The following is a 20,313-nucleotide window of genomic DNA, read 5'->3' as shown; positions in this document are numbered from 1 at the left end:
AACTAGACCACATGGTGCACAAAGCACTTTACAATGCCTCACGTCACATTCACCCATTCACACACCAGTGGTTGACTGCTGCCATGCAGGGCACTGCCAGGTCTACTGAGAGCAAATCAGGGCTCGGTGTCTTGCTAAAGGACACTTTGACATGATCACCAGGGGTGAGGATTAAACCCTCAACCTCATGGATGGGAGACAACCACTCTACCACTGAGCCATGCCACCCAAAGGTACACCTGTATAAACTACTGACATCTATTTTGTTTTTGTTTTGTTTAGATCAAACGCAAATGTTTAAGAAAATGTTAAGATTTCTGTCATGTTATAGAACTGCATTGCATCACACTAAAACATGCATAAAATACTTTGGTTACCACCTCTATCTACATTTGAGAGCCATAGAAAGAAAGAAAGAAAGAAAGAAAGAACAAGCTTGTTGCATGTCGCACAGTCCACAAAGTCTGTCACCTGTAGGGCTCAGTGGACTGGGTCCGTCCAGCCGGATCCTGCCGCCCACGTATCTTTTCCCTCCACGTGTGATTTATGCCGAGTCCCCCACACACAAATCTGACCATCTTAGGCATGGAAAACATTCCCTGTCGAGTTTTGCCGCCAGGGGTTTGCCGCCACCATCTGTGAGAGACACTCAGGCACAGATGTAGAGATCCATAAACACACCGCATGGAAATAGACACATAGAGATCCTAATATACCACACACTACTTGTGAATTGGTCAGATTTGTTTGTGTTATGACCCTGATAAAAACATCAATGTACTGTACACTCAATTTATAGAAAGTCGCAGCTGGAAAAGAGGAAATGTGGATATGGAAAGTGTTTCTGAACTAAAGTCTCTGAGGTGTGTCAAATGAATGAGCGTGTACTGTACGCAACATCCGAAAATCCATCATATTTATGCATATTTTACATCTAACGTCATGCGAGGGGAAGAAAAGCACAAGAACGGTATGACTCGCAGCACCTGCTTTCCTTTGACAATTGACAGAAGACCGTTTTGGATGCATGAAAGAGGTCAACCGAAACTATAACACCTCATTCAAACAAGCAAAACCAAAAGGACTATAAATACTGCTAATCAGAGATGAAATGCACATCAAAACACTCAGTTGGTTTGCATTTATGAGGGATATTACAGTATATCATTAACATTATCCTAATTGCAATGTTTCCAAAGTTATTTTTGAACAGAGTCCATTGTGCCTCAATTTAATGCTTGCGAATTACCATGACCTGAATGACTGAGAATCGACACAGGCATATTGAGAAAATCACAAAATTTAATAAACACACGACCATATTATATTCTTTATAAACAATGCCTAATAGATACTGGAAAATGAGTTATTAGTAGTGTGTTCTTTTAAAGGAACAGAAGACGGCAAAGAGAAATGAACTCAGGCAAAGAAGCAGCCAAGAGAAAAATTGGAACTCAAACGTCTTCAGTCCGTCTGTTGTCTCGTGCTGCAATGTTCCACTCCCTTACTCCCCTCCATCATGACGTGTCACGCACACGCACGCACACACGTACACTTGCAGCAGAAGCTAATGACTTCAACCAGCAATGACCTATTTTCCATTGGTGCAGCGATAAAAAAAAACTAAATAAAAAAAAGACAGTGGAAAGACAGAGATTTGGACGAGGTAAAGGAACTCCGGCGCAGAGTATGCATGCGCATGCACGTGTGTGTGCGCTTGCGTGTACAATCATACATGTTTCCATTTCCCAAACTCGCACAAAAACAAAAAAATGCTCTCACTGAAACTATCTCACATACTCCAGAATTTTTTCTTCTCATATATACTGCTAGAACATCCTCACACACTACTAAAAACCTAACACACAAATACTGAAATGTTCTCAAACCCATAACTGACATGCTCTCATACACACTATTGAAACACTTTCAAAAGTACTGCTGATTTTTTTTCCTGCTCATATATACTACTGAAATGCTTTCAAATGACACATTATCGAAATGCTCTCACAGAACCGAAATGCTTTCACATGCACACAAAATAGCTGCTCTCATGGTCACTACTGAACCTCTCCCACACAGTACTGATTTTTTTGCCTGTTAAAACACACCACTGAAACACTGCTGAAATGCTCTGATACTGAAACTCTCTCACACGGAACTGAAATGCTTTCACATGCACACAAATAGATGCTCTCGCGGAACTACTGAAACTCTCCCACAAAGTACTGTTTTTTTTTTTGCCTGTTAAAATACACAACTGAAACACTGCTGAAATGCTCTGATACTGAAACTCTCTCACACCAACTGGAACACAGTCACAGTCACTACTGAAATCCTCGCACACTCCTCTTAAGCAAGGGAACACGCTAATCTAATGTCCTATATTCAAATATGCATTTCAGTAGTATGCATGGGAGCATTTTAGTAGTGTGAGTGAGAGGTAGTCCAGAAATATTTTTCAGTTGTCTTTATCTTTGTTGTACTTCCAGAAATGACTGACTGATTGAAGTGAATTTGATTTAAAAAATAAAATATATTTTTTTAAAATAATAATAATAATAATAATAATAATCTATCGATCAAGCAAATGTTGTCCCTGAAGGCCGATCATGCTGGGGAGTTTTCGCTCTCTCATAGACAAACAGAAAGACACTCACACACCCACATGATCTGCTGTGATTGTGGCCAACACCAACTGAGAGTGTACTCCTTCAACTGAGACACTTGGCTCTCAGCATGGTCTCACTGGTTCCTGACTTGTGGAATCAGGAAAGCAGGCAGGCGTACGCACACACAAAAGCGGTGTACCGTCTTTGTTATTGTGTTTACAAAGGCTCACATGACTCCTCCCCCTCCTGTCCGCGCAGGAACATGAGTAGGTTTGTGCCATGAGAGTAAGTAAAGTGTTGCCAGTGTTGTTTAGTTTCCTTCGAGATGTGAACTCTGCGCGACTCTGATAAGATTCAGCCCAGGAACAATTTCATGCTCTTGTACTCTGGGCCCTTTTATGACTCAAATTGTTCCATTAAGGCGCTGTAGAGTCTGGTAACACTTTGTCATATTTGTATATAAAGCGAAGCCCTCGAGTCAATTCTGCAAAGGAATCGGAGCGCAACTTACACACACACACAGTCATAAATTAAAGGCGGGTTTGGAGGGCGGTGGGGTACATGTGTATTACTGTTGACATTAACAAGAGGAAATATATTCCATCACTGATGTTTTTACTTGAGACTGTCAATCATAATGAGTATTCTTGCATCGATGTGATTCAAAACAAGAGGCAAAACTTTTAGCATCGAGTACCTCTTAGAAAAATACTTCGTTCCAATTTCAAGTACTGTACCACCATCATAACCAACAACAATATTCAGTAATACAGGTGTGCTTGAAAGATTTATGAGCACACTGTATGGTGAGAAAAAGACTTAATGCCCATAAAACGCAATTGTTTTGAGATTTTCAGAGGTTGAAGTTGACATGAGTAGGGATGCACATTTGGATTTTGGTGGCAATTAGCATTTTTGTGTCATTAAGCGACGTTTAGCTTTTGTACATTTGCAGCTGTGCTCATAAGTTTAGAATATCAGTTTTTAATGAGTCACAATACATTTTGGAGCTTAAATGAATGCTCTTCATTATCAGTCTTTCTCTATATGTCAGTTTGGGTCCCAAAAAACATTTACAATTTAGGTCTTGAGATGAAAAGTTTTGTTATACTGCCCTTCAGATATGCTACCATGCAAACTATGTTTTGACATCAGCTCTAATTGGTGAGGGTTAGCTTCGCGCACAATGTTTTTCTAAGATTCCTTCATTTTGAGAAGAACAAAGCTTTGTATGCAACCCAGTAATTCTTGCAAAATGTTAACGAGGCCTTTTCATGTTTTATTATTGTTAAATTAGAGTGCTTTTGAAATAAATTTGACACAGACACAGTACAGTTGTATGAACGCAAATGTGTCTTCTAAATGACATTGGATCATCAAGAGTGAAGAAAGTGTTATTATAGGTTGCATCTTCAATTGCTGTTACAAACACTCAAAATCCGAACATGCAGAACTGACCAAATGACCTGTGTTCTGCACACACCGAATCTATTTTGCCCAGTGACGTTAACAGTGGTGGTACCTACTATCGTGGAAAGAGTACATGGAACTTAAATTGGATATCAAGAATATCTAATAAATGCTTTATAGAATGCTCTTTGAGCAATTAATCTAATTAATATCAAATAAAGGCTTCCCATAAAGCTTTCTCAGCACTTTTCCCCCTTGCACTAGTATACTCTTCTCTTCCTTATGTCTTAAAATGCTACTAGTGAGTTAAAACTACGAAATAGACTTTTGTTGCTACTTACGAGGTCCAGGAGGCTACTAGTGGGTCATCACACGTGCCTCCGAGTTGGGCCTAGCAGTATTATTACTAGTGAAGCATAGTAGCTTACTAGTCGTAAAGTTTAACGGCATACCAGACAACTCAGTGCGCCAGTAGAACAAATGAGTGCAGAATTGACTTCCTAGTGAGGACAGAGTGTTTACAAACACATGGACCTTATGCTGGATGTCAGTGATATAGATTTGAACAGCATTCCATTCCGATGCTCTGACGTGAGTGAGTGGTGACCTCCCAGTAAGTGATTGACCAGTAGGCTACCTGACACGCAGACTCACTGTTGTTCCCGGTGAGTCGTGCTATCGGGCGAGGTCCCTGTGACTCAGAGAGAATCCGCAGGGACGTCACGAAGCTGGGAAAGCACTGGGAGTGGAAAGAAAAAGGAGGGTGGGGGGAATAGCGAAATGCACATGTTCGGCGTCGATTGTTTTTGGATGTCTGAGTCTTAGTTTGGCGAGGACACAATCAGATAAGGCGCAGATACTATTATTGTGTTTAACCTTTGCACAGCGTGAAGGCAAAAGCTTCGCTTTTGACCCAGCAGAGGAGACGCTGCAAAGTATTGTGGGAAGTTTAGAAGGCATGCAAATGTGATTATATCACAAGTCCTCCCTTGGTTGTTCACTCCTGAGGGGCCTGAAAATAACAACGCTATAGTTTTGGCAACTTTTACTTAAAAATGTAACAAAGTGATAAAATGTTTTAAAGTAACAAAGTATAGCAACATTGCCAATGTCATAATATGGTCGCAAGTCGCATCGAAATTTCAAGCAGGGTCACGGAAGGTTTCAACGTGTTGAATTTAACAGGAAATACAATAGCGCCATCATGTGGCTAAGAGAGACCCTGAAAAATTGACCGTGGAACATTTCAATAGAATTGAATCAAATTCAGCGCGCCACATTAAGAGTAATGAGATACTTTATTTGCCTTATTTTTTGCTGTGCTTGTTACAGATACTTGGTACATAAGCGACAGAGGTGCAAATAAGGTTGCAAATCAATGATAATTTTGGAGTTTTTGATCAAGAGTGTTATATTGCATGCGAACACAGCTAGATGTCAACCTGTCACGATTAAATGTAGTTAAAACTGAGTCATTAATGTATTTTTCTAGTAATATAAGTAACAGTTGTATTGGTTTGAATGACACTGCATTACAGCTGAAAACATTTATTGATAAAATGTGAAAAATAGAAGGGAGGACTTAGCTACCATATGTCGACACATTTAGTAAGAGCAGGGTTGTGTATAAGATTGAGTCAGACACAACTTGAGAGCACAATTACTGCTATTTAAAATATGTGACAGTTACAGAAAAGACCAGTTTTTAAATTGATACCAAACCAAAGAAGGTGCTTTAAAACTTATTTTAGCTGTTATTTTATATCTAATCTGCTCATCAAGAGGAGAAAGCATAAAAGCATCTTAAGGGGTGCTTGAGAACAATTTAGTCTTTAACATAATAATACTCATTTTTACATCAACTACAATCATATTTCGTCTCAGGACAACAATGGACAAGCATTTTCTTTCATTCTTTCTCGGTGAAAAGCGCTATACAACTAGAGCTTACTTACTTAGATGACTGTATGATTCTGTATTTTGTGCAAAGATGTATTTATTTACTTATTTATTTCAAACACTGCTCTCAAATCCCACACTACATAATTGTATATAATAGTTACTAGGGGTGTGAATTGCCTAGTACCTGACGATTCGATTCGTATCACGATTCACAGGTCACGATTCGATTCGATACCGATTAATCCCGATACGAATGGTCACGATTCGATACCGATTAATCCCGATACGAATTTATAAGTCGATTGTTGCGATTTTTTCCATTCAAATTTAGAAAATACTATCAGTAAATTTGTACATGTACACTGTAAGATTTGTATAAATATATTTATCTAAAACTTGAGGCTTATAACCGTGAGCCACTGTACACAAACAGTTTGCAATCTGTTTCACATTTGAACAGCATTAAAATAAAAATATTAAGGCTTAATGTGCCGTTCATATAACATATATTCCATGCATGCTTCCATGCTCAAGGTGTGAATCCTAAAAAAAAAAAAAAAAAAAAAAAAAAGAAGAATCGCGCGATGTAGTATCGCGATATATCGCCGAATCGATTTTTTTTTACACCCCTAATAGTTACTTTTTCTGTGAGGCAAAAAGCATCATCAAATGAAAGTTATACATTTTCTTTAATGACAAGTGTCAAACAAGAGCAACAAAGTTATCTATCACAAATACAAAGGCATTGCAAACAGTAATTAGGAATAAAATGTAAGATTCCAATCAGAATATTAAATATATATATATATATATATATATATATATATAAAATTAAATATAATCGTGTGACACTGATAGTGATCTCATCTCGATAGTGTATTTTAAATAGGTGTAAAATCCGTTACCCATATATAGGTACTCAATTTAAACATTGAAACTTATAAACGTGGAACAGTGTTGAGTAATCAAAATCATGTTTGATGTATTGTAGTTCCTAATCATCTGAATAACACAGCTGTTACAAAAATAACTAAACAATGAATGTATTATATTGTAAAAAAAAAAAAAAAAAAAAATCTGAAAATGACCAAAAAAAATCCTTTGATTTTTGTATAACCAAAATGAAGGCAAAAGTATTTAGAATGTTAATGATTATAGGTTATGGCTGATAAAAGAAGAAACAAGAAACAGTAAACATTATTTTTAGTTGAAATTAACATTCACTGCCTTTGACAAGTATACTTGTCAATTGTATTTTTTAGAGCGGTGCTAAATGGGGGCGAATCTGAGCATGCTCCACTGTAAATATCAAACTTGGAAACAACTTTACTGATGCCCAACCACCGGTAGATGACATCATTTCCCCATTTTATAGGAAATAAACACAGTTTCAGAGTCCATGGGAGAAATGGCTGTATTTTGGCAAACCTACATTTTTCTGCTGTCAATTATAAAAGAACGGGACGGGACAAAAAGTAGGGAGTCTATTCTGTTATTTGGTAGATTCGGTTTATATATAATTATTGAATGTAATATCACGTGAGTATTGGAAATGTAAAAAATTTCTATAATGACTGGCAGTGAATGAGTTAAGTAGGAGCTGGCCTTTATTAAGTATTTCCAGTTTTACTTTCTAAATGCCATCCATCCATTTTCTAGACTACTTTTTGCAACTGCATTCTACCAAACTAGCATGCAATCTGAATATGTGGTGACTGTGCTTAGAACGTCAGACAGGCACAAAGTGGATGTGATGAATAATATTTGAGAGAGAAAGGCACGTTCTACCCAATGTAGTTCCAAAATTACCTGTATATCGAATCCACATTAATAAAGTACATGAATAGGAAAGTATAGAATGTATGCAGTGTGTAATTTACAATCAAATCGACCTAATATTAAAGTAACTATGAGTTAATTAGATAATAATGGGAACTAAAACTGTCTTTATACGAGTGTCTTACTACTGAGCACAAATAGCAGACTAGTTACCTTGCACTGGATATGATGGATATGGAATAAATGCTGAAATGGTGTCCACTGTGGTTACAGATATCGATGTAATGAGCGCCTCCGTGTTCATGTTAATGTCTTTGCAGGATTGGCTGCTTGAGACAAAGCTGGTTGCTCCCGGTCACGATAGGGATCTGGCTGTGCATGTGGAAGCGCACCAGGTGACCCACACTATGAAAGACCCGGTCACATGTCCGAACCTGCTCATACACACATACACAGAAATGACGAGTTTTACGAAGTAAAGTTCCCGATTCAAGTTTGTGACACCAACCTGGCCGTGGGGATCGACCAGCAGCAGGTGTCGCACCGTGGTTCCATCCATCCCACTGAGCACATACTGACCGCAGACCGAGCTGCTCTCTCGGACCAGGAAGTCTCCGTTACAAGTGAGAAGTGATTCGGCCCGCTCTCTTTCTAATCTGAGTAAAGGATCGCGGTATTACAGGAATGTTGACCTTGATCAAGGGGAAGTCATTTATTGATCAATGCATATTGACTACATGCAATATGCATATACAGTGGTGCCTTGAAAAAACCCTCAAATCATCTTTCCCTATTGAAATGAATAGAAATGGCATTAATCCGTTCCAGCCTCCACCCTGAGAAACCAATAATTTTGTATTTGTGCTTTTAATAAGGAGCAGTTTTCATGCTGCATCAACTGAGGGGGCAATATAAGGCAGACAGACAGATATATACTGTTAATTGAAATGTCTCAGCTCCTCTCCTCCTCATCAGTGCGACATTAATATTAGTTATTCTACGCAGAGGATGGAGAATATGTTCCTGATACTACTGTTATATTGTGTGTGCATCATGATTTAATGCTGCAATTCATTGTGCTGGTCTTTGTGGTGTGCCTGCCTTGACTACCAGGAGGCACTTTAATACTGTATAGTTATGCAACAAGAACAAAAAAAAACCCAAATGTGTTCAATATGATGAGAACTTACCTGCCGTGAAACCATCGCTCCTCCTGGATCAGGTTCTGGATGTGTGTTTCACAAGGGGAAGAACACTGTTGACTCCTCATCTTAGACACTAATAAGTCTAAAGCAGAAGGTTGGAGGAAATTCATCACAGTCAATGGTGAGAAGTAATTAAGTACAAATACTTTGTTACTGTACTGAAGTAGATTTTCAGGTATTTGTACTTTAGTTAAATATTTATTTTTATTCCCTACGTTTGAACACAGTACATTCTAGTCTTTTGCCAAAATAGTCCAACTCCGTAGATGACAATGCGACATAAGAAGAAGAAGAAGAAGAAGAAAAAAAAAAAAAAGACGGAAATAAGGACAAGTAATGTCAAATGAGGTTGATTTTGACTGTTTGTGATCTGTGGGAATTAAGCTAAATAAGGAGTAAAAACATGGGCCGCTACAAGAATGATGCCTGTCATGAATGCATTTGTCCTGTGCCAGCCTTACTAACAACTTCCAGCTTCTGACATCCAAAATCTTCGTCTAATCGGACAAAAAAAAAAAATAATAATAATATAGCGGTTTTTGTTAGTTCACTACATTAGCTAAACTATGGGAACACATTGCATAATAGCCTAAGCCAACACTAGCTAGTGTTTTGCTTTTTCAATGTACCAAGTTATCAGTATGGGTATTGTGGATAATTGACAGTATTATTTATTTATTTTTTAAGTTTTTACTTATAAAGTACATTCTACAGTCTTACCTGGTTTACTTAAGAAGTGGGGTTGACTCATTCCTTTTACCAGAATATTTAATTTTTTTTAAAAATGTGTCTACTCTGTACAGTATACTTCTACTTCAGTACCGAGTGTGAGTACTTTTGCCTTCTGACAAATGCATTTGTAAATAATAACACAGCTGGCAGGTACCTGGTGGCCAAAGACGCACTGTTTGCCTTAAACATTAATGCGTTGATTTTTTTATTCATTTATTTTCCGTTTTCATCTTGTTACGGTAAGTGTCATCAGGTTTTATGCAATGGCTCGTGTCTCCAAAAATTCCCAAGTCAAGTCATTCGTATGACAAGGCATTGTAGCCTTTTGTAGTGGGAAAAAATAAGACAAAATGTTGATTGAAAGGAATATTTGTGAGGCGTACCTGTTGTTTCAGCATCTTTATCCTGTGTGATGGAACAATTCTCATACAGTGAAATACAAGAGGAATCAACCTTAAACAATGAAAGGAGAGTGAGTCATTCAAACATACAAAAAGGACCAAAGAAAGTTACCATATAATAAAAAATGCATTAGTTTAATATTAATTCTAAAATGTTTTAGTTTAAGTGATTTTTATTTTTTTTTTTTACCTATCGTGACAATAACTCAAGAAACAGGCAAAACAACAATAATAAGTTGCATGAGAGAAATATTTTTGAAATTTTCTGTTTCTGCATGCATAATTCAATTAATCAACAAAGAAAATACAGTTGTCTACTTTCCAAAACAAAATTATTACTGAATTACAATTGTTGTCTGAAAGTTTAACTCTTGTCACAAGTCTTACTTAAAAAAAATAAAAATAAAATTAAAAAAAATCCTTTTGTCAACAACTTGATCCACCCATTTTGAATATAATTTTCCCTCATCATTAGGGTCACGGGTGAGCTGGAGCCTATCTCAGCTGAATTTGAGCAAGAGGCAGCGTACACACTGGATTTAAATGCTGAAATTGTTTTTATTATTACCGTTTCCATCTCTGCCCTTGTGACCCACAGGTCGTCTACTCCGCCAAAGGGTGACATCTTCCCTGGAGTCACGTTGTAGTAGTGATGATGTTTACTGTTATCATCAACATTATCCTCATCGGCATCTTTTGGCTCTACTAAAGTCTCCGCCGGGATCCATTTGTTGCACATTCTCCGTGCTGATCTGCATGAGGAAGATGAATTATGATCTGAATTTCTAAGAACTCACAGGGGCAAATGCAGTCCGTAAGTATCAAGTTATCATTTTTTAAATGTTACATAACAAATGAGGAATCTTATTGTCTAATCAGATTAATCTGTCATGTCATTTTCCTGGAAGTAACATTTCTCTAAGTAGCAATGGTTTAGCTTTTTACTGCTGGGGTAAATATACAAATTGAAAAACCAAGCAACCGACAACAAGAGCAAACACAACGTTTGCCATGACGCAGACCTGGGATCAGCGGAGACGAATGACGGGGTGTGACAAAGAAGTTGTTTGAACCGAGACTCAAAGGCCCAACCGATGCTACGGATGACCTCGGCTGCTCGGCCTTGCGGACACTCCAGGATGTGACAGGCTGGCACATAGACAAAAAAAATAAAAAATAAAAAATAAAAATAAAAAGATGGATACAGAGAGCAGCATTGGGTTTGGAGACAAAAACAAGGATGCACTGTACCTCTATGATTGGCTTGATCTTTGGCTACATAAGCAATGTAGTCTTCCATGTCCTGCAAACACATTAATGCAGCAATGTGTGTCAGGATTTTAGTGCAGTGCTTCTCAAACTTTTACATCACAAATAAACTCGATAATGACCAACATGAAAATAAACAGCATAGCAAGCCCATTAATTAAAAATGAGGATGTTCCTAAAAAGTATATGGATGAATTAACACGATGCTTATTTAAATATAGGGTAAAAGAAAAGCAACGACAACTATACATATACACAAACATTGATTTAATTCAAATGTATTACACAAGGAAGTTGAGTAAAAAATTAGGTCAAAATGAATTAGAAAACAATAATTAAAAAATGTATTATACTTGGTTGGTTGGTTTTGAATATATAAACAAAACCCTTTACAAGTGTAACAAAAAAAAAAAGTTACAATAAAATAATTTAAAGCAAGAAAGGAAAATTTGTCAACAATAAATTCCATAATTTATATGTTCAAGGAGTAGGAAGAAGTACACGTACTTATCTCGTCGTACTCCCTTTTATTTCTATCATGTATATACTAACAAATTGTTCCTATTCAATAACATACAAATAAAATTAGTAGTTTAAAGACAGATTGTGTGTTATTTTTGTATTTATTTCCCCATATTTCGACACAATAAATCAGGTATGGCAGTAATAATGTACAATATAATGTATACAATGACTACTTATTCAGAATAACTTTGGTATTACACAAGAAATCTAGGGTTTTGGATATTTGTCTTTTAACATTTTCTATGTGTGATTTATTTCCAGCACAATTTTGCATCAATTATAACACCAAGAAATGTTATTTCATTTACTCTTTCAATTTCAATTGAGTCAACAGTGATTTTGACTGGATGTCTAATTGGTCTAGTCCCAAAGATTATAAACTTTGTTTTTTCTAGATTCAAGGATAATTTGTTTGTGACAAACCAGCTTTTTTTAAAAATATATTTAGCTCTTTTTCCACAGTACTGAGAAGCTGCCCCAGATTTTCTCCAGAGCAATCTAAAGTTCTATCGTCAGCAAATAAAACTTTTTTTTTTCTTTTCTTTTTTTTTTTCCCCTTTGGATATATCTATATCTATATTGGATAAATCTTTGGATATACAACACGTCATTAATTAATATATAATATGAATAATTTAGTGCCAAGCACAGACCTTTGGGGAACCCCATGAGTAATCTTCAGATGGTTTGATTTGAATGATTAAAATACACATACTGGTTTCTATCATCAAGGTAGCTCTTAATCCATCTATATGACAGACCTCTTATGCCATATTTTTCAAGCTTTTCCATTAATATATTATTATGATCTATCATATCAAATGATTTTTGTAAATCTATAAAAATCCCAACTGTAAATTCTTTGTTATCTATACTTGTGGCAATTTCTTCCACAAGCTCCATTACTGCCATAGAGGTGGATCTCTTCTCTCTAAAACCATATTGACTTTCAGTTAATAAATTATGTTTCTCAATAAAGTTGTCAAGTCTATGTGAAAATAGTTTTTCTAGGATTTTTGAAAATTGTATTAGAAATGATATTGGTCTGTAGTTAGTGAATAGATGTTTCTCTTCATTTTTATAAATTGGAATAACTTTTTCAATTTTCATTTTAGTTGGGCAAATACCAGTATTAAATGATAAGCTACAGACATGGGTAAAAGGCTGCACTATATATCGTTTAATACTTTATATTAGGGCCATATCAATATTAAAACAGTCTAGATTTTTTATTTTTGAATAATTTAACGACATTTAATATTTTAATATTTACTGCTTAGTGCAGAACATGGTAGAGGAATTGTTCTTAATTTATTTATTTATGTATATATCTATTCTCTGGCTCAGGAATTTCTTTAGCTAATTTACGACCAACATTAATAAAATAAATTTAATAAGACTTAACTTAATAACTTACAAGTTAAAGACAACAGAACTGTACTTAACAAATATAATGTACTGGAATTCAAAAATAAGTTTCAGCCACTGTGACATCATGTATAGATTGGACATTTATCTCGGTTTCTATTCTTTAGTGTACCAGTTGAGGGATGCGATTATAATGAGGGGGGCGTGGTTGGGGGATGGGAGCGCGGGCCCTACTCACAAAATACTGAAAAACACACAAATCCAACCCTCTAGAATTGTACACTGAATCCCCAAAAATGTAATGATAACAAATACGACTAATACCTCTAACTTGTAAAAGTAAAACATTTGTAAAAAGTGTTCTTTTAATTGGGTTGTAAAGCTGTTTGACATTACAGATGTAATCTAACACAAGATATACAAAGGTTCAATGAATTTTTAACACTGCATAACCTCTGTGAAAAACGTGTGTTCCCTGCTTTCTGAACCACTTTGACCATAAATCAGTCAGCAGGTTGTAATCTGGTACTAATTGGCCTTTGACAGGTGCATCAAGAATCATTTTACCGAAAACCAAGCGAAATGAACAAAAATACGTTCATCAAGTAGAATTTGAGCCACATGCTGCTGCTGACATGAGACTGTTGATTTGTGCATCTAACAATTGGCCTACAGTTGCAGGAAACTTGGGATGAACTTTCCAATTTGTGCCATTTGTAAATAATGTTGTCTTGGGGGGAATTAGAAGGATGCTAGATAAGAGCAATTGCTTTAAAAACAGACTCTGCAATGTGAAGATACTGCCGATTGCACTGGTGACCTTGCAGCGCAAATTAAAGGATGTCGAAGATTTAGGCTGGTAAAATTAACTCATTAGCAGCGCATCCTGGATGTCACGTGTGAAAATACAAACATACCGGATCTCCCCCTGAGGCGAACGAAATGGCCTGGATGGAGTGCTGGGTGATTCTCTGAAAAAAAGAGAAAGAAGGAGAATTTGTATGACATGACTTCTGTCAGCGTGTGGTGTGTTGGGCTCAAATGCTCACCTGCGAGGATGCAGCGAGAAGCGTGAGCGTGTCTTCGGAGACGCTGAGGATGACCCGCCTGTCCGAAAACTGCAGGTTGCTGCGACCCAGAACACAAGACAGCTGCTTGTGTTCGGGCTGACAATGAAATGCAAAAAGGGGTCAGTTGTGCAAAGCTGTTTCAGATTTTCTGTGAATGTCACACACACACACACACACACTATTAAATTTCTTTTCACTTTCCTACACAAGTAAAATGCACTCTTAAACACAACTGAAATACTCGCACACATTTATTTTTTTTTGCTCACAAACACCACTGAAAGGTATATTTCAGTTTAAGTGCACATTTTTGGTATATTAAATGACTGTATTTCAGTATGATGTGCGAAATGCTTGGGTGTTGGTGTGTGCCTTACACTCTTTGTTTTCATTGTGGTCTTTGCTGTTGTCCTCTTGCAAAGTCTGTTGATTGCCTCTCTGCAATTGTACACACACAGGCCTTTGAAAATCTGAAAAATACTAGAATGTACTATTAAAATATTTTTCTCTCTTTTTTGTTTGTTTTTGTTTTCAGAAATAACAAAACTCAAGAGAGTCACTCTTCAATGTGCTATTTTGTAATGTGATTTGTGAAAATAGGATGACACAACAATACAAAATTATTTAACAGTAAGGGTTTAACAAACCATTTGAATGGAAGCCAAACTTTGATCTTTGATCATGTTAACATTCTGGCTGCGCTATCAAAAGTCATCAGATGAGTTATCACATGTTCCAATCCATCATGAGAATCCGGCTTAGTCAAGCAAGTTAAGATTCTCACACATTCTGAATTCTCAGTTTTTATGCAGACGTTTAACTTCCCATAAGTGGATCACGTGTTACAAAGCTCCACCTTGCTCCGGTCGAAAATTCAATTGATGCTTACCCAGTCATGAGCCTGCAAAAGTAACTCAATAATATAATTATATTATAATATAGCAGAGAGTAGCTGTATCTTGCTGTAAAATATTAGCTTTTACGGCCAATGTCTGGCTTAACATGACAAAATGAATTGAACTATCTGTTCAAAAAATAGTTTCAAGACGACAAAAATTGTATTTTGGCCTGTAAAAAGGAGCAGGAGTGTGCGAAGGACAGCGGATAAACCCTGTAAAAAAGTTGTCCAGACTTCATGGACATGAATTACAGCTGGATGCATTGGGGCCCCGCCCCATTGGCCCCAGCCTCTGCATGTTCCATCCTGATAAGGAGAAATGTGTCTGTGGGATTGCCATGGTGACTCTAGATTACCTGTTTAGTGGTCTGTAATAGGGGTGGGACAGACAGACGGAAAAGGCAAAAAAAAATCCCAGCACCTGTTTCACCTGTTTTCTAGGTTTGGTCATGTGACATTCACAAGCTGAGCTGTGATTGGTTACCTGAGCCCTTGTGATGTCATTTTCACTCGACAGCAAGTTGCAAAATGTGTTTTTAAAAGGTACTAATTTTACATGAAAAATAATGAAAATATCAAATTTTTTACACGCAAAATATTAATGTTTGACTGCCAAAAATGGCTAAATAAGTATCCCTTTAATTGCGTTATCATTGTATGCTTTCATAAAGTACAATACTACAGTGTGCTATTTTACTAAAGAAAAAAAAAAAAAAGACATTACAATGTTTTTGTTTGTTTTCGTTTTTTTCACTATGGTATTGTGCCTATTAACATACTCAAACAACCGTAAAAATTACAGACTGCTAATTTTGTTTGTGAGCAAACATACCAATTCAGCAGGAGATCAAATAATTATTATCCCTCACTGTATGCTTGCGATTATACAGTCTGTGTCTCTGACTTTTTCTTGGAAGAGCTTTTCTTCTCCTTGAAGACAAGCTGCACATAATAGATTTAAGTCTCTCTCCATCTCTCTACTTCCTCTTTCGTAATAAGTGTATGTGAAATCATTAGGAGGAAATTCACCTAATTGGATTTTCTGGCCAATTTCTTGTGCAGTAAACTTGCAAACAGAGGTTGCTATGGTCATGTCAAACGTGGCATCCTGCAGTAAGACGTCACAGGAGAACGATGTCACACGTTTCATTTAGTGTCCCTTCCTCTTTTCAGAAAAAAAACAAATAAACACGTTCTTCGTATTATTCTGCGTGCAGCGGTAACGGGGGGGGGGGGGAACCTACCGTGTTACTTGCTTCCTTGTATCAAAGTCGAGGGTTCTCATGGACTGGGTCACCTCCACGCTACCCATATACTGAGAAAAAGAGAAACGCACAACAGAGTTACTGATTCATGTGGGAAAGACAAACTGAGATGGTGTTATCACTAAAAAGTACATTTTGATATTGTTGTATGGTAAGCCACTGTAACATTACGCACAATTTGAACAATGTGCTTAAATATACGGAAATAAAAAGCACATATAAATTAAATACAAAGACTCTTGGAAGCAGGATCTTCGAATTAGTTTCACATTCAGTGAGACACACTGGTTGGAGGTGTTTCAGAAAAATCCATTCGTCATTGAGTGTGAGGCACTCTCTTATCACGTTCAAATTGCCGCGTATCTACAGTACCCTAGCATTGACCTTACTTGTTGGGACCAAAGTAAATCGACAGAGGCTGCTTTAGATACACATTATCTGGCTCTGTCACAAGTATTTGTGTGCTTTCTGTGACTTGGTGTAAAAATTTCCGTATCCCATCTTTACATTTTGGAGTTCTGGCTGAGGGGTTATGACTACCATGCGTGGGGGGGTCAAAGAGTTATCGCATTCTGCTTGTGCAGCCTCTCCTACAAAATCGATTTGGATTAAATATGTTCTATTTCAGATGCTATTTAGCATTAGCATTAAGCTAGAGAGCTGAAAAGCAAAGCTATGTGGTTGTTTTAAAGGCCCGGTCTGTCGTTTTCACTCAGGAAAAGGCACTTTTTAAAAATACAGGATTTAAACAGACAAACTTCTTCTCAATTTACAGATCTGGGCTTCTCTTAATGTCTGTCTTAATATCTCTTAATGTCTGCCCCCCCAGCCTGTATTTTGCCATTTTGTGTTGTTTTGTAAACAGCGGGACATTTCTGTCAAAAGACAGTGTTTACACCCCTCCAGCCAATCGCAGAGCGTGGGGGGGAATGGTGTGTCGCAAACGGGGCCGGGCGAATTTGTTGGCTGTGTGACGTCACTCCCGCGGCAATTTGAAAGCAGACACGGATTTTTTTTTTTTCACTCACTCATTAGCACATGTAAGCTTCTGTGAGTGAGTGAGTGAGTGAGTGAGTGAGTGAGTGAGTGAAAAAAAAATAATAATCCATGCATGCTTTCAAATTGCTGAGGGAGTGACGTCACGCAGCCGACAAATTTGCCGGCCCAGTTTGCGACACGCAACCCCCCGCTCTGCGATTGGCTGGAGGGGTGTAAACACTGTCTTTTTCACAGAAATGTCCTGCTGTTTACAAAACAACACAACATGGAAAAATACAGGCTTTTCGGACAAAATCACCACCAGACATTAAGAGAAGCCCATAGCTGTAAATTGAGAAGTAGTTTGTTTGTTTAAATCCTGTATTTAAAAAGCGTCTTTTCCTGAGTGAAAACGGCAGACCGGGCCTTTAAACACACAAGGAGTAATTTTTTTTTGTTTAAATCAAGTCACCACTGTATTTCCTTCCACTATTCTATAACCTTTCTAACCTTAATCTTCACATCACAGATATCGAATAAACACTGAAACTTCTTGCCATCCATGTGTTGACAAATACATGCTGTATTTGTATCGGCTCAAAACAGCAGAATCAATTTGGCAATCACACACACACATCAGAACAAGTTGTGAGTAGGTGGGAGTGTAAAGGACATAGCTCCGTGTGCTTGTTGACACTAGCTGCGCAGAAGACCGACACCGAATCATTAGGTTCTTGGTTACCAGTTTCACACACACACATATACACGCACACTAGCAGCAGAGATGCGTCGACGAGCGCAGAGCTAGGATGAGTCACTACTGCCTACACAGAAAGCTGTCTGAATGGAGGGCGTGAAGTGTGTGTGACGGTGGCTACGGAGTATGGCAGAGTGTCACCCCAATTGACATAACGGTTAAAAAACAAAATGTTAGTGTCATGCACCTTGATGTGATGGTGGACCACTCTATGGACCACTGAAGAGCCCTGCTTGCATTTGTGTCGAGAGCAAGAATGACAGCTGGTCGTCCTGGGAAAGCCACACATGCAATGGAAGGTGATTGGTCGTTTTGGAGGATTGGTCACACTCCCCTCTGGGTGCCTATCAACGCTTTCGGCCCCAGGCAGCCCAGTCAGCCCCTGCGGGGGACTTGTAGATGGGACGTCGGGTAAGAAGTCCCTCGGGGCGGACGGTGCATCGTGGGTGAAATCAGAGTCCAAGCGAAGATACCAGTCGTCCAGGGAGGTTCTTGAATCGTGCAGACGGCTGTATTTAGTGCGCTTCAGCATGCTTAGACTGTATAGGGAGGAAGAAGTGCGTTCAAACACATGCAGCACAAGTAGAATGTCTGACTGTACGAGACATACCTGGTTTACGTTCTGTTGTGTGATGTCCTTATAAAATTAGTGGATGGGACACAAGAGTGAACTAGAATTAGAAAGCGGTCGACTTACAGATCAACTAATGGGTTAGGGTTTAGGTGCAAAAATGGTACTCACCAGCAGGCAACATCCCATGTAAAGTCCAGGCTGCTTCACTAAAGTAAAAAAAAAAAAGAAGAAGTCACCTGTCCTTCGTTGACTACTTTCCTCCCTTCCTGTTCTCAGCGCAGCTTTATGAATGAACTGGAAGCTCCCGTTTGTGAATGAGTCGGTGTGTGCAGATAAGCGTGTGAATGGAGCAAAGGAGAGATTGACAGGCAGCCCCCGGGCCCTCCTCCTACTCCACCCCTCCCTTACCTAAAACTACCGTCCAATCACAGGAGGGCTGAGTGACTCATGCTGTAGCGTACACACGCACTCACACACACACGCATACTCCCGGTACTACCTTTGTGGGACCATCTCATTGACAAAATGCATTTCCTTGCCCCTTCCGCTAACCCAGTGTTTCTCAATTCCGGTCGTCAGCCCCCCCTAGCCAGCCTGTTTTCCATGTCTCCCAATTCCTAATGCAGCTGATTCAAATGACAGCTAATCAGCCAGCTCTGGAGAAGCCTGTTAACGATCCTCACCTGCGTTGCAATTGGGAGACATGGAAAACAGGCTGGCTCGGGGGGCTTGAGGACCGGAATTGAGAAACACTGCGAACCCCAACCATAAAAATGATTGCCTACCCCATTCCTTACCTCAACCATAACCCAAATCCAACCTAAACTCTAAAACCAAGTACTGGCCCTCAAAAAGAGGTATAAACTTGTGAGGCCAGCAAAATGGCCCCACAATCCCGGAATATAGGCCCCACCATGTAACAATTTAAAACACACACACGCGCACACCATTGAAGATACCAGTGTTTTACTGTATTTAATTCGACTGCTGTATACGGGCATTTTTTTCCTTTTTCCAAAATCCAATCTTTTTACATAGCTGTTCACGTCACAAATAATATGCGACCGTGCACGAAAAACACGTCATGTGGCAGCTGTAAGTTACAAAAAGAGCCCGTGTGTGTAGGTCTCATTCCTGACGAGAGGCAATTACAAGGATTTACGTGTGCCTGACCTGAGAAGTATCCACATATATTTTTCATTTTTAAAGCATCTTTTCCATCCTCCTTTGCGCCGTCTGTTTGTCCCCTTTTGATGACGTCACATTGATATTATAACCTACATGTCCGACGTTGACATGCAGTGTGATTTTTTTTTAATTTTTTTTTTAATTTTATTTTTTTATAAATAACTGATTTTAGTTTTCTACTCTGATCCAATTAAATTAGGTAAGGTCATTTAACAAACAAGCAATAAGCTATCATACACCCCAGCAGGAAATATCAAGTGTCACAGTGCTTCTTCTTTGCATATTTGGATGTCATGTTCCTGTGTAACGTGTGGCAGTGTCTTTTTCTTTTTTTTTTTTTTCTTTTTTTTTTGCCAAGTTTTGTGTAAATAACAAATATG

At 38.1% G+C, this 20,313-nt stretch overlaps 1 protein-coding gene across 8 annotated transcripts; it reads right to left on the bottom strand.

The window, feature by feature from the left end:
• Positions 1-586: 586 nt before the first annotated feature.
• Positions 587-19,968, bottom strand: LOC144017607 (SHC-transforming protein 1-like). 8 transcript variants are annotated; one of them, XR_013283214.1, is made up of 15 exons: positions 18,914-19,128; positions 18,782-18,842; positions 18,359-18,710; positions 16,416-16,486; positions 14,651-14,711; positions 14,253-14,369; positions 14,121-14,174; positions 11,293-11,344; positions 11,064-11,190; positions 10,610-10,793; positions 10,024-10,093; positions 8,894-8,990; positions 8,212-8,359; positions 7,917-8,137; positions 587-636 (listed from the first exon to the last, which is right to left on the bottom strand). XR_013283214.1 is itself a non-coding variant. In XM_077519358.1 (15 exons), the coding sequence occupies exons 4-15, from the start codon at positions 18,701-18,703 to the stop codon at positions 8,009-8,011; spliced, it is 1,455 nt and encodes a 484-aa protein (XP_077375484.1). In that variant the 5' UTR covers positions 18,704-18,710; positions 18,782-18,842; positions 18,914-18,951; positions 19,919-19,968; the 3' UTR covers positions 6,782-8,008. The 8 variants fall into 8 exon arrangements, 7 of the variants coding, with proteins under 7 accessions (XP_077375484.1, XP_077375488.1, XP_077375485.1 ...); XM_077519358.1 differs by lacking the exon at positions 587-636 and adding an exon at positions 19,919-19,968 and having other exon boundaries at positions 6,782-8,137; positions 18,914-18,951; XM_077519362.1 differs by lacking the exon at positions 587-636 and adding an exon at positions 19,919-19,934 and having other exon boundaries at positions 6,782-8,137; positions 18,782-18,808; positions 18,914-18,951.
• Between the last annotated feature and the right edge of the window lie 345 nt (positions 19,969-20,313).

This window comes from Festucalex cinctus, chromosome 4 (assembly GCF_051991245.1).
Source record: "Festucalex cinctus isolate MCC-2025b chromosome 4, RoL_Fcin_1.0, whole genome shotgun sequence".
In the NCBI taxonomy this organism is placed as follows: Eukaryota; Metazoa; Chordata; class Actinopteri; order Syngnathiformes; family Syngnathidae; genus Festucalex; species Festucalex cinctus.
Note: the sequence above shows the minus strand (reverse complement) of the source record. Positions and strands in the feature narration are given on the sequence as shown.